Here is a 14378-nt window from a genome sequence, read left to right on the forward strand (position 1 = left end):
AGAAATTAAAGACTAGAGAGTAATTAAATAGGAGGTTATAATTTTTTACCTAGAAAAATCAAGAATAGACTTGATTAGATAAATTTTTAATAATTGTTAAAATAAAATAGGTAATGTTTTTAACAGGGCGATATTCTATCATTAACAGAGAGAGGTTTACTATATATCTACAATGTCATGTATAACATATTTTTCTTAAGAATGATGTTATTATAGTATTAAAAATATGTAATACAAAGCATAAAAAAAAAAAAAAAAAGAGCTAGCAATTTAGAAAAAAGTTTATGAAATTTCATGGGATGGGGAATAAGATAATTTAGAAACCTGTTTGGAGGGAAAGTGGGAATAAGCATGTTAAAACAATCTAAAAAAAAAAATTTAAAGTTTGAAAAAAATAAAAATGAGAACAGTAAAAATAAATATATTGGGGAATAAAAGTTAATCAAATGAATTGTTTTCTTATAAAAATCCGGTTAAATAATGGATGAATATAAAAAAATTAAAAATTATAAAGCTGCGTTATGTTCATTCAAAAAACCGAGAGGGGCAGCTTGGATAATTTAGAATGTTTAGGATAGAATTATTTCAAAGTGTTTTTTGTTTGAAATTATATCAAAATAATATATATTTTTTATTTTTTAAAAATTTATTTTTAATATTAGCATGTTAAAACAATCTAAATACATAAAAAAAATTAAAATATAAAAAATTAAAAATTAAATTAATTATAAAAAAATATTTTTAAAAAAAAAAAAATATGCTATTAATTTTTAAAAGTTAATAAAAAACCCTTAAAAATTTAATCAAATCTAAAAAAAAAAAATTGTTTTCTTATAATCTTTCTCCAAATCCTAAATATTCATGATCTGTCTACTAGGATTCATAAAAATTACAAAAAATTATAATTATAATTTTAACTACGTTATGTTCTTTCAAAAAACCGATTGGGACATAAATAAATATCATGTAGTTTGTTTTTTTTTTTTTTTCCTTCTTTCTATTTCAAATTTGAAAATTGAAAGGGCAGACCGGCCCCTACTGCTATCCCTTTCACATTCGCCTATGATCACGAGGTTAGCAGTCAATTCAAGTGGACTGTCAGATGAAAATCGCCAGATGGCAGTCTGTAATTGGTGTAGACATCAAATCCCACGTGCTTGGGCGGTTTCCATCACGTGGCCTTGTGGGCATCACAGATTTTTTTAATGTTTTGTGCTATTGGACAGATATATATCTCCAAAGGTTCCTTCCTCCGCAGTCACTTTTACACTGTTGGATGCCATGGTGGTGCCTGTCAAATCCGCAGATAATGGCTTTTTACTTGATAAAATGCGGAAAAAATTAACATATCAGAAAAAATCCAAATAACATATATTTTTCAAATGATATGATTTTGAATCGACATATTTAATTTAAATTTATATTTTTAAATTATGATATTAATTAAATATTTGGGTTAGTAACTGGATTAAAATTCACATCATACTTCATTATCATAATATTAATTAAATTCAAAATCAACTGATTAATTAGTTTGTAAAGATCGTGACACTTAAATAATAAAATTTATAATTTTTATATAAAATAAAAATAACTTGATTAACAAAGCAACCAATTGCACCAAATAATTGATAATGAAGCTATATATTAAATTATATATGTTTATCTATGAAAATTTTTAACTTACTATACAATTTTTTATATAGAAAAAAAAAACCCCAAAATGCATGCCCTCTTCCCTCCGTGTTGTGGATCTCTCCCCCGACCCCTATAAATATCTCACGGTACTCGGGAAGATCGTCAAGGAAGAGCAAGAGATACCAATATGCTGCCTTTATCTGCATTTGCACCTGCATCTTATTGCTTTTGTTTTGTTCTTGACTCCACAAACAAAATCAAGCTCTGTCGATACAGTATGTGGGACAATTAGCTATGGAAACTCATAAGCTTAGTTGAGGTGCAGGTGCAAGTGCAGGTGAATGCCATTTTGGTAATGTTTTCCACTCAAATATATATACAGCAGTGCTGCCTCTTTTCTTTTCTTCTGTCTGTGGTTAATTTGCAGCTTCATGGTGGCAGAAATGTACCGGGAATCATCAAGGAGAAAGGGCAATAAATTCTTGTTCTTATTAATTAACTATGAGAGCAAATTAATGTGTTTTCAACAACGACAGGCCATGTGTAAAATTCTTTATGCAGGTGCTTGGTGTTTATAGAGGTGATGATGAATTGAAGTGATTGTGCAGCCACAATTCAATGGATGTGGAAGAATATTACAAGGGTTTTCCAGTAATCTTTGAATTAAGTACTTTGAGGACAGATCTTCCATGATCAATATGCAAGGCGCCTGTGCTAGATATGTAGCTCGATCTCTTGATCTTCCATTTGAAGCTAGGGTTTTCAAGGTAATAGGAAGTACATTCCCTCTCTCTCTCTCTCCCTCCCTCTCTCTCACACACAGGCAGTACCATTGCCAAATAGGGATTAAACAATGTAGTGTTAAATAGTAGAGTCGACTCAGCAAGCTAGATCGAACTAAGCACAGAAAACTAATCGGCTAATAAATTTCATCTCGAATCTAATTAGAATAGCATAGAAATGATAGAAAAGGACAGTTTGGATTAAATGATTCATATTTATCAAGTTTCAGATATTATTTATTATTCAACGTAAAATAATATATATTTCAGATAAAGTTTGGATTTCACAAATCCTACGAGAACAGCAAGCAGTGAATGATTGGATGATATCGAATATTTTTATCAAGTGATTGCATAACTCCAAAAACTAGGGTGCAGTTCTGTCCATGCTGCCTCTTAAAAAAGCGAGTAGAAGACTTGATGAAATTAATTAAACACCTTAACAGGAGGGCAAGGTACAAGTATTAGTCGGCAATGGCGAGCTTTAATGATTTGAATATCAGTTTACAAGTAAGAACAAAGAGGGATTAGACATAAATGATGGTACTTAATTAGCTGATTAATTACCCACAATTAATATTTCAATATCTACCATCGAGGAATAAAAACAATACTAAATTTTATGATCACAGACAGCTCATGTAGACACCCTGTTGCTCTTGCTGTCCTCTTTGCATCCGAGAAACTTCTAATTGCCTCTGCACTCTACCATCTGGTAAAAAGTTAAGAGAATAATATTCTCAGCTGCTTTCCTACATTGCTCATTCAAGCTAGTCGCCTAAGCGAAACATTTGACTTACTGATGTATCATTTCATGTTCTTTATATAGTTAATGTGGATCGAATGTATTGTAACTTGAAAGCAGTATGTGGAAGATGCAGGTGGAGAAAATATTTACAACTCTATCAATAAGATCTCCTGTAACAAATTTTAAATAAACTTGAATGAGAGCTTATCTGATGTGAGTCATCTCACAGATCAACATGTAACTTGAAAAAAAAAAAACAATTAAAATAACTGTTTTGTTCATCATTTTTGAAAGCAATTGAAGAATCCAAGCTTTCTGTGATTGTTTTCTCTGAAAACTATGGATCGTCCAAATGGTGTTTGGACGAGCTTGTAAGGATCCTGGAATGCAAGGAAATTAATGGACAGACGGTTATACTGGTATTCTACCAGGTCAATCCATCTCATGTAAGAAATCAAATTGAAATTGTTGGGGATTCAATCGGCGAACATGAACTGTTAACAGAAAATATAGAAAAGGTGAAGAAATGGAGAGCTGCCTTAAAGGAAATGGCTTCTCGTAACTGGGTGGGATTCGCGGAACATTAGACAAGACAAATACTAGGATAAGTAAGATAGGAATGCTAAATGAGCCACATACATGTTCGCTGTGATTTTTTTATATATAAAAATACATTAATTCTGTGGATTCGTATTCTCAATCGGAATAGCCAGGCCTTAAATCTGGAACCGAGTCCGAAAGAGACGCAGCAGCAAGAGCTCCTGAATCAAATAGAGCAAGCAAGTCCGTATTCTGTTCGGCTTACGGCTTCATTCCCAGAGTAAGGTGAAAGAAGACAGCGCCGGGGAATAGCTCCGAGAGGAACTTATGTTATATACACTTATAGTTGTCCAACTAATAACTAGAGTATATTAATTAATCGAGGTATATGTAAGCTGGTTTAATATTTATATTAATAAAAAAATAAAAAAATTAACTAGAGGACATCAATTAATACTTGCTGCTCGTTAAAACTTAGGGATTCTGCTTATCAATGCGATCAAAACAGTTAGTATGCAGATGTATCTAACCCATAATAAAAATATAAAAATAATAAAGGATACAATACGATATCTTGAGTTGGAAAAAATTTGCCTTAAAGACAACAAACTTTGAACTAATATACACATGATTGGTTTTAGTTCACAAGGTACAAAAAAAATGAAACATAAGAATCAAAATAGGTCTCAGTATAAGCAAGGTAAAGGAAAAGCTACTAAGAAGCAAATGTTTAACCAACCTATAAAATAAAAATGTTTTTTTAAGAAGAAAATGAAGAATATTGTAAAAGTCAAGTGTTTTAACTATGCAAATAAAGGATGTTTTGCTTGTGATTATAGCAAGCCCAAAAAGATAAAAATAACTCATTGTATTTATGAGTATAATAAATGCTTATAGTTATATTATTTTTAATTAGATCCAATCTTTTATAGAGTTTAGACTCCAGAACCATTGACCATGTAATAAAAGATAAGGGAGCTTTTGTTTTATTTGGGGAGTCCTATATATATAGAATACAATTGATATATATAAGAAACAAATATAGGATAAAGGTGAAAGAGATTGGTACACGTAAATTATGCACGAAGGACAAATCTTATTCCTATATGAAGTATTATATGTTTATGATATTCATTAAAATTTAGTTTTTATGTTGGTTTTACTAAAAATTATGTTAACTTGTCACCAAGAATAAACTTTTATGATACTGGATATTTATTGAATGGTTTTATTGTATTGAATGTTTATTTTAATGCTAGTAATATATGTTTTTTTTTCTTATTTGCAACTTTTATTAATTATGAGAATGATGTGACTTTGCGGCATGCAAAGCTAGACTATATAAACCAATAATGAATGAACAACCTAGACAAATAAGGCTTATTGAGAAACATTGAAAAAATTGATTTATCTACTTATGAATATTGCCTAACTAGAAAAACAACAAGAAAATCATTTGGAAAATGTACTAGAGTTAAATTCACATTAGAATTAATTAAATAATTATGACATTTATAATCAAATGAGAGGGCAAGGCATGATGATGTCTATTCATCACATTTATATATGATTTTACTTGATATGATTATGTTTTTTGATATCTAATAAGTTAAAAGCTTTAAATTGCTTTATAAAATACACATAATAAAGATTTTGAAAACCAATTAAGAATGCAAGTATTTATCATGATTATGTGATAAAAAAGGAATAGAATGATAATTGATCATTCCTAGAATTTCATAACAAAATATAGTTGATAAAAAAAGAAACGAAACCCTACTTGAAATGATTAAGTTAATGATGGCACAAATAAATTTTTTTATCATTTATTTGGGTGATGCAATATTAACTGCCATATATGTACTTAATCATGCACCCTTTAAGCCAGTTAAACTATGTCATATGAATTATGAGAAAAATGTAAAAGTAACTAAAGTACTCTTCTAATAAATATGAAAAACTAGGTTCAAGAAAGAAAATTTTTATCTTTATAAGATATTTTGAATAGTCAAAAGGACATGTGTTAATAGTTGAACAAGAAAGTAAAAATGTAACTAAATTTGAATCACGAGATGTAACATTCTTGGAGAATGATTTTGTTAAATAGAGTTAAGACTTGTCTCTTTATGAAACTCGAGACACCATAATGCTTTTTCTATAAAAATACAAACAGGTTCATTTCCTAGTAGGAGATATTTGAGGGATGATGAATTAGTTTCAGCTTAAACTTAATTGCTACCATGGTGAATTCATCGATGATTGTTAGTCTGATTGAGAGTAAACTGTTAGTCAAAGTGATTAATTTGAATGAAACTTTACTTTTTATTTCTTATCAATATTAAGAATTAACAAAATAATATTACCAATGATTTATTAATGAATCAATCTTAGTTATGATGAATTTGTTGTCATAACATTCATTATAGTTTCGAGATTGAAAGGGAAGCACTTATTGTTATTGCACATGATAAAGAGGAGCTAAGAAATATAAATAAAGTTGTGACATGTCCTACTAAGGAAAAACATATTAAATCTATGGAGAAAGATTTGATATCTATAAAATCAAACCAATTTTAAAAATTGGTTAATTTCCTAAAAGAATGCAAAGCCATTGGAAACAAATAGGTTCTTAAAATAAAGCAAAATATTAATAGTGATATAAAAAAATATAAGGTTTGGTTAGTGGTTAAAGGATACACTTAACAAATAAGAATTGAATATAAAAAAATATTTTCATTTATTGCGAAGTTTTCCTTAATAAGATTGATTCTAACTATAGTGGCTAACCTGGATATTGATTTATATCAAATGTGTATAAATACTATTTTTTTTAATAGAGAATTAGAAAAATAAAAAGATATATATGGAACAACCTCTAGATTTTGTTAATAAAGGCCAATAACATAAAATTTGTATTCTTTTAAAGTCAATTTATGGTCTAAACTAGTCTATGAGACAATAGCATACTTAGTTTCATAATGCAACCATATCATATGATCTTATTATGATTAATGAAGACTATTATGTATACACTAAAAAGTCTAATTTTTTTTCTTTGTTCTTATTATTATGTGTGGATGACATACTACTAGCTAGAAATAATGAGTATATTAATACAATTAAAAAAATGGTTATCATCTAATTTTAAGATGAAATACATGGGTAAAGTTGCATACATCCTTAGAGTTAAGATTTTAAGGAACTATTCAAAAAAGATATTATTTCTTTTATAAGTGTCGAACATCAATAAAATTCATAAGTGATTTAATATGCAAAAGTGCAAACCCATAAATACTTCTATTTTAAAAGTTAAAGCCTTAAACAAGAAATTATATCCTAAAGCTCCACAACAAAAGGAACAAATGCACAATTTATTATGCTAGTGTAGTTGGGAGTTTGATACATGTTATGATATATACAAGACCCGATATAGAAATCAAAAGAAAAAAAAATAATTTCAAACAAAAAAATAGCAATCAAAAGAATAAGGATGAAATTTGAAAAAAAAAATCAAGAGGGATGAAATTGAAAAAGCATATCAATTTTATAAATTATTCAAATAAAAAAAATCATCCTTATTATTGAGCATGTGTATGGTGGAAAAATTTGTTACGCCATGTCATTTGATGTGTCTTAGCATTTTCTTCTTTCCTGAGTTGTATGTGTATTGTGATTATATATGGTTTGATATCAATTTGATTTTTTTTCCCCTTCATTTCTCTATTATATGCCTCAGGATGCACCCTGCCAATGGAAAAAAATCATAGCAACCCTTGAACTTCTTTTCCCTTAAGATTTAGTCTAAGTTTTATTTCAAAAAATTACTTTAAATTGGAAAGTTTTTTCAATTTTATCATCTTCAGTTTTTCATCTCTCAAATTTGATCCTTATTATTTTGATTTTTTTTTAGTTTAAGATGATTCATAAATCTTATTTGTTTATTGCGATTTCATCCTCATTTATTTTTTTCCATGTTTGGTCCTTATTTTTTATTTTTCCTTAAATCTGTCCTTTAAACTTAAATTGGTTGGGGACTGGGCCTTTTGTTTTAACCTAAATCTTGGATTTCACGAGTTGTAATTTTTAAAGATTAACCTTTGTTTAGAGGACTTTTCTGGGTTTGCTTAGTTTTTCATGTTATTAAATTGAGGTTTTTTTTTTATATTTATTATTAGATTAACTAAATTTATTAAACTCAATCAACTCAATGACCTAGGCCTCGAAATTCTTTTACTTATTTAAAAATCTTGGCACCATCTTAACTTTGTTTTTTTTATGCTGAAAAATTTGTCATGAACCAAAGCGTTGTGCCAACCACCGATACAAGTTTACTCAAGTAATTTTTTTTTTTTTTTACCTTTAATATTTAATTTATTATAATTGAACTTCTTATTTTATTTTAGGATATAGGTTGCATAGTTTTATACCATCACATGCCATGTTCTGGGTTTTCAGAATAACTATAATTGGTCCAAGTCAATATAGCATGCTACTGTTTCATTATTTTTTTTTAAAAAAAAAATATGTTGTGCAATGTATTACTTTTTAAGTTTTTTAAAAATATTTCAATTATTATAAATCAAATTTTTAACTTTCTAATATTTTTAGTTTTTTAAAATTTTTGAAAAATGGACCCATGACATAAGCACCAGCCAAAAAAAAATTAGTAAGAAAAATCATTACTATTAGGTGATTAGAAAAGAAAAATCACCTGAGCTGCATTGATACCTTAATTAATAAGAAACTAATAGCTAATAGCTAATGCCAAACGGCAGAGCTTCATTTTCAAGCTTGAATTGAAGGTAATCTGTCAATCTCGCATGGCTACCGCTTGTTCACTAACCACCGCTACAGCATTGTTAGCCCGCCTCCCCTTTCTTGAATTCACACCTCGTACCTCATCCTCTTCACATCGAAAACCGAACCGTTTATGTTTCCATTCCAGAACCAAGGTTTTGTTTTATTATTTATGACTCTCAACTAGAAGAACACCCTCAAGCAACAAAATCTTGTAAGACCGTCACCGTTTCATGCTTTAAACAACAATCCCATATCCGTAATCTTTAATTCTCCTGAACCGAGTAAGAATGATTGATGCAGATCATTTTCTTTCCTGTTTCTTGAAACATATTAGTTCTCTTTTTTCCTTATTAGCGCCCATTGTCTCCTATCTGATCTGACAATTAAATGCTTCTAACAGTAATTGGGGCACTGAAAGTGATCCTGAGTTCAAATATCACAACGGAAATTCAGAACCTCGTGGCTTTGGTATGTAAGATCTTATGATTCAGGTGGAATTTGTCAATATATGTAATACATGTAATTTCCAACTTCAATACTGTTTTCATCCATAATATAGTGTTGACTGATGATTTTGATTTGCCGCTTTCTGGGACTGTGTACTACTTGAATGCAATTTAGCTGGTAAAACTTTCTGCGAATGCATTTATTTTTACCACCATCCTCCTATGATCTTGATTGTTTAAAGGAAAAGTACATTTTAATTGATGAATGCATAGTAAGGCATGCTATAATTGTGAAATTCAATGCGCTGTGACTTTGGATACACCTTTATTATACGAGACCAGTGAGACATAGATATATGGAGTTTACTTGAGAAAGCTATCAGTGCATTTTGGGTTTCTGTCGGGACTGGTTTTTTATGTTGTTATTGGTGGTTTTTTAATAGGAATGGAACACAAGATGTGAACCAGATATTTATCGGTGGCTTATAAGGCGTCTTAGGATCACAAAATCAATGTCATTTTAGCAAAATGCTTTTAAGTTGGATGAATATGTTTGGCAACAATGCTATAATATATGCTTTGAAATTCATATTCTTCGTGTCTCTTTGATAATTGATTCCATTAAATTTGAGTCATCGATAGCCTTAAGTTTAAAAGCTTTTCACTTTTCCTTGAAGAAATGTTAAAACATAAACTGATAAACTTAAATGAAGAGTAGGTGAATGCAATCCTGCACTCTAAAGCGTCATAATGAAGCCCTGGAACAGAAAGGATTACTTTCCTGTCAATACAGGTTGTGACAAGAGCTTTTGATTGCTTCAAGTAGGCATGGCTCAAATTAAGCTGTTACGTTCTTACAGTTTAGTTTCTATATGATATAAAAGAGTGTGCAAATCCTCAGAACACACTGCTCTTTGTGTCAATATTTATTTGACTCTCCTAATTAGATATCATACAAGATCTGTTTTCTTTAGATGTATGTTGCTGTATTTGTAGAGGATGATTATCCCAAGCAAGAAGTAATTTTTATATCAGGTGCAAATCTTCAAAACACACTGCTCTTTGTGTAAAGATTTATTTGACTGTCCTAATTAGATATCACACAAGATTAGTTTTTTGTTTTCTTTATATGTATGTTACTGTATTTGTAAAGGATGATTGTCCCAAGCAAGAAGTAACATTTACAGTTTCTGTTCGCATTTCAGGAAATATTGGTGTTACTGTTGATGATACATACAAGGCATGCGACCTAGGTATGGAGTTTGTGAAAAAACCTAACGATGGTAAGACACCTCTTTTAGATAATAAAATAGTTTAGCCGTTAATTAATACGAGCATCTCATTTGCACATTGTTGGTGGTAGTTTATGTTCAATGGAGTGATCAGGTTAAATTGTTTGCTATTTGGCTAGATAAAATCAATGTTAATCTTGGGCATGGGTTATGTCCTATACATGACATCAATCAATGGTTTAACCTGTAAGTTGTTCTGTGCAAACTTTCTCTATATTAATTTGAAATAAAATGTAACATTCTGGATGATGCACCCATCTGGTTCTTGTGCTGACGCACATATTGGTGGCTGTTACTTCTGCCCTCATACCTCTGCAGTTGTCTTTATATGTGTCTGTTGACTAATCCATAGTCCAAGGAAGGGAATTGATATAAATATTTTCTCTTTGAATCTAACTGATAAGTGTTATGATTGCTTGGCTGGAGCAGGACCATCTCCAAAACACTACCTTAGTTTAGTAATGTGGTTGGAAGTGCTTTTTGGTGTGCTTTTCATGGTTTTGACATCCTCAACTTAAAACCATCTATAAGGTACCCAAAAAAGCATTAATATGGTGCCTTTTTAACTGATAAGCACTTCCGATGGCATCGCCAAATACAAATTTACTGATGTTTAACCAAATTTATCTTTGCTTGTCCAGTTGTTTTTTATTTTCCTCTTTTCCTTATCATAGGCCAAAAAATTTATTGTGTCAATGACTTAAAATGATTAGGAAAATAGTTGTTTTATTTGGGTTTATGGTGCAACATAGGCATTTATATTACCATCGATTCATCATTTAATTTATATGTTATAATTACTTGCCTCAGATCTGTGAGTCTGGTTGCAGGAAAAATGAAAGGGATAGCATTCATCAAGGATCCTGATGGCTATTGGATTGAGATCTTGATCTCAAGACTATTGGAAAAATAACTGAAACTGCTGCTTGAAATCATGTGAGTCACTACAGCTTTTATTGTTGTTGTTGTTGATTTATTCTTATTTGTCTTCCATCTTCATTAGATTGGAAACCTAATCAAATTTTTACTATTACTGTTCAAGATGCAAAATTGTGTTCATATATACTCACAGACATCCATTTTTATCTCGACATTAGATCGGGGAAAGACATCTTTATAGTTAGTATGGAAGTCCCAGTTCAAGACCGTATCACCTCTGACTTATTTGGACTTGTAAAGAATCGAGTGTACTGGTTAAGAGTTTGTGTGATGGAAGAAGTGGTGAAATGTTCTCTGGCTAATTGTCAAAGATGTAAATGTTGCGGGTGTAGGAATTAAGGGTACAAATTGTTAGGTTGTTTGGTTGTATTACCATATAAATTTTATGAAATATTATTGTGATGGTGGGTGGCCATTGCTTTATTCATTTTAACCTCCATATAATCTTACCCTGCTAGGCAACACTGAATCCCTTTTGGGAATCAAGTGTCAACCTCCTTAACAATTTATAGGAGGTTGACACTTGATATGGAATGTATAGCAGGGCTAAAAAGCTATGTGGCTTGCATGACTACACTGACCATCCTTTACCATCCAGGCATGCCTCTTGGCGTCTTCCATACCTCATTATTCTTGCATATATGTTGCATGTGTTGCTTACGCATTATTTCGTGTCCCTTTTTGATGCTCCATATATTTTGAGAAGCTTCAACACTGGTACATGTTATACATGTCTTGTTTCTAATATTCATGTATAATCTAGAGGGGGAGCCCCCATGGAAGTATGATGATTGTGCAGTCACATATCTGGTCTCCAACAATTTATACTCCCCATGGTATCAAGTCTTGTATCTAGGTAATCTGTAAAGCAATACACTCTGAACTGCCTCCTCCTTAATGCACACTCTTGGCCCAAGGCTCCCAAGCGGTGAGATCCTAGCTAGATTTAACTGAAACCTCTGCTGTGTGATCCATCTCTTTTTTTCCCTTTTCTTCTCTCTTTTGAGTGTTGGGTGTAAGGGTGGCCTGGCAGCAGTTCATTTTGTTATCCATGTTTTCGGCGTTGATCATTTTGTGCAGGAAAGGGGGCATTTTGCAGTCTTCAAGATTTCTTTCTTCAAAAGATGCTGCAGAGTAAGACTAAAGTTTTGTTTTCAATGCACGCATCTCTTGTGATGGAGATGACCCATATTTTTGTTCAACATTTTTTTTATTGCCTACTCTCTATGTAGTTGAATTTGGGGTTTGGCACCCCGAAATGTACTAGGAATTGTGAATAAATGGCAAGGTTTTTGTGGCTTTTTTTATACTTCTTTAATATTTCTTAGGCGAGAGAGTGTATGTGTGAATTGGGGTTTTGGAGGAAATATCATTTATTACTAGTGCGAGGTAGAAGTAGATGATGCATGTAAAGAAAATTTTTTTTTTTTGGATGAAAGAATGCGGGATTGTTATATTATCAAGCTCAGCATTCCGTGTAAGCAATTAGCATTCTTCTGTAGGTTTTTTTTTTTTTTTTTTTTTTTTTTGTGGCAGTTGTAGTTTTAAAAAATAATTTATGTAAAATTATGAATTAAATTAATTAATAAGATATTTCTAAAAAATAAAATGTTATTTTTATTACATTTCATCACACTATCAGACACGTAACTAAACAAGCTCTTCATATGTTCTATTTGAATGTTGAGAAGGACAAGATTTTGAGTTTATTTGTTGTATTTGAAAATAATTATGAATTTTTTTATTTTAAATTTTTTTTTTATTTTTAAATTATTTTATTTTAATATATTTGAAAACAAAAAATATTTTAAAAAATACTGTTATTGTAACCTAAAATATCATCCTAAATGTCGGTCACGCCATTGTTTCAACGGAACTCGTCCAGGCCCCAACAAGAAGTTAATATGCACGAAACATTGTTTTGCAGCGGCACCCATCCATGTTTTCTATTCAGTTTCTGTATCTTCAACCTTCTTTAGTTTTAGCTTAATCTAATTCTAGACTAAGTAATTTTGGAGGATTACCTGCCACCAGCATATAGATGTACATTAATATCATGTTTGAGATTATGGTAGATATTATTTTTTAAAATATTTTTTTATTAATAAATACATTAAAATAATATTTTTTTATATATTTTATATTAGCATATCAAAACAATTCAAAAACTACTCTAACAAATTTAATTTAAAACTAAAAAAAAATTACCTTTTTTTTTAAATTAATCCAACTGCCTAAACAAACATTATATCTCTTAAATATAGAAATAGGGGGTTTTTTGTTTGTTGGTGGGGGTGGAACCAAGAGGAGGCAAGCAAGGGCCAAGCCGTTGCAAAACATTATAATTTTTTTTTAATTTAGTATTTAAATATGGAATAATATGATATTTTAATTTTAAATAAACAAGCTTTTTAATAATATATCATGTTATATTGATTTTAGCCTCTTCTATCAAATACTACCAGCTCCGTCCCTGTTTGTTGGCACGATAACTTTTAAGATTTTTGTGGTACAGTAATATTTATACCAAGGTATGTGCAATCTTAGTTAAGACATGCTCAAGATTGTCATTAGAAAGCGGATAGGTAATGAGCCATTTTCAGTAGCTTCAAGAACATGGCTAATTTAATTATGAGAAGTGTAGTTTAATGGATCAGGTTTTAGATTTATTTTCTAGAAATCACTAATTCGGGTCTCACAAATCTTAAAACTATTAGAGACTTGTATAGCTGTTAACTTCAAAATTTATAAAATTAGTTAAGATACATATAAGTTGGTCCAAATATTTATGTTAATAAAAAAAAAATGATGGATTCTCCGCAATTTGTTTTGGTCTTATTGAGCAACATGTATTTTGTTATGAGTTTTTATTTTTTGTAAACTTGCAATGATTAATGAAATTTTACCCTTTTGTCAGAAAATAAGATTTAAATCTCACGGTTTCCTTCATAAATTTGATTTTGACCTTTGCTTGTTCAAGTTGTCAATTGTGAGGCAAAATCATTGAAGGTGTGACCATTCTCAAATCTTAGGCTTCAAAGTTTGGTAGACGAAGAATAAACTGTGTATCCTATTTCCTGATGCGGCTGAGATTTGTGAAGCCATTTCCATGTGGGAATAGTACTACCCCTTTACAATGATTTTCAATGATGGCACGAGGAGTCCTTCTTTCCTTTTACGTTACCCTCTTACA

At 30.4% G+C, this 14378-nt stretch overlaps 1 protein-coding gene and 1 long non-coding RNA gene across 19 annotated transcripts; both read left to right on the forward strand.

The window, feature by feature from the left end:
- Positions 1 to 1592: 1592 nt before the first annotated feature.
- On the forward strand, positions 1593 to 3428 carry LOC140955488 (uncharacterized). The gene is made up of 2 exons (XR_012169644.1): positions 1593 to 2963; positions 3053 to 3428. It is a non-coding gene; the product is annotated as an uncharacterized lncRNA (long non-coding RNA).
- Positions 3429 to 8417: 4989 nt separating this feature from the next.
- On the forward strand, positions 8418 to 12492 carry LOC118038788 (lactoylglutathione lyase-like). Of its 18 annotated transcripts, none has more exons than XM_073408470.1 (6): positions 8418 to 8510; positions 8909 to 8976; positions 9673 to 9989; positions 10160 to 10237; positions 10366 to 10432; positions 11077 to 12492. In XM_073408470.1, exons 3-6 carry the CDS (start codon positions 9929 to 9931, stop codon positions 11111 to 11113), a joined length of 243 nt encoding a protein of 80 aa, XP_073264571.1. In that variant the 5' UTR covers positions 8418 to 8510; positions 8909 to 8976; positions 9673 to 9928; the 3' UTR covers positions 11114 to 12492. The 18 variants fall into 18 exon arrangements, 6 of the variants coding, with proteins under 6 accessions (XP_073264571.1, XP_073264572.1, XP_073264567.1 ...); XM_073408471.1 differs by having other exon boundaries at positions 9929 to 9989; XR_012169554.1 differs by having other exon boundaries at positions 8452 to 8789; positions 8909 to 9989; positions 11077 to 11182; positions 11337 to 12492.
- The last annotated feature ends 1886 nt before the right edge of the window (positions 12493 to 14378 follow it).

The sequence above is a fragment of the Populus alba genome, chromosome 4, assembly GCF_005239225.2.
Source record: "Populus alba chromosome 4, ASM523922v2, whole genome shotgun sequence".
NCBI classification, from domain to species: Eukaryota; Viridiplantae; Streptophyta; class Magnoliopsida; order Malpighiales; family Salicaceae; genus Populus; species Populus alba.

Coding starts and splice junctions, on each gene's coding strand:
- LOC118038788 (XM_073408470.1), top strand. CDS start 9,929: ATGTATGTTGCTGTATTTGTAGAGGATGATTATCCCAAGCAAGAAGTA. Junction 9,990..10,159: donor AGAAGTAATTTTTATATCAG/GTGCAAATCTTC, acceptor TTCGCATTTCAG/GAAATATTGGTGTTACTGTT. Junction 10,433..11,076: donor ATCAATCAATGGTTTAACCT/GTAAGTTGTTCT, acceptor GTCTGGTTGCAG/GAAAAATGAAAGGGATAGCA.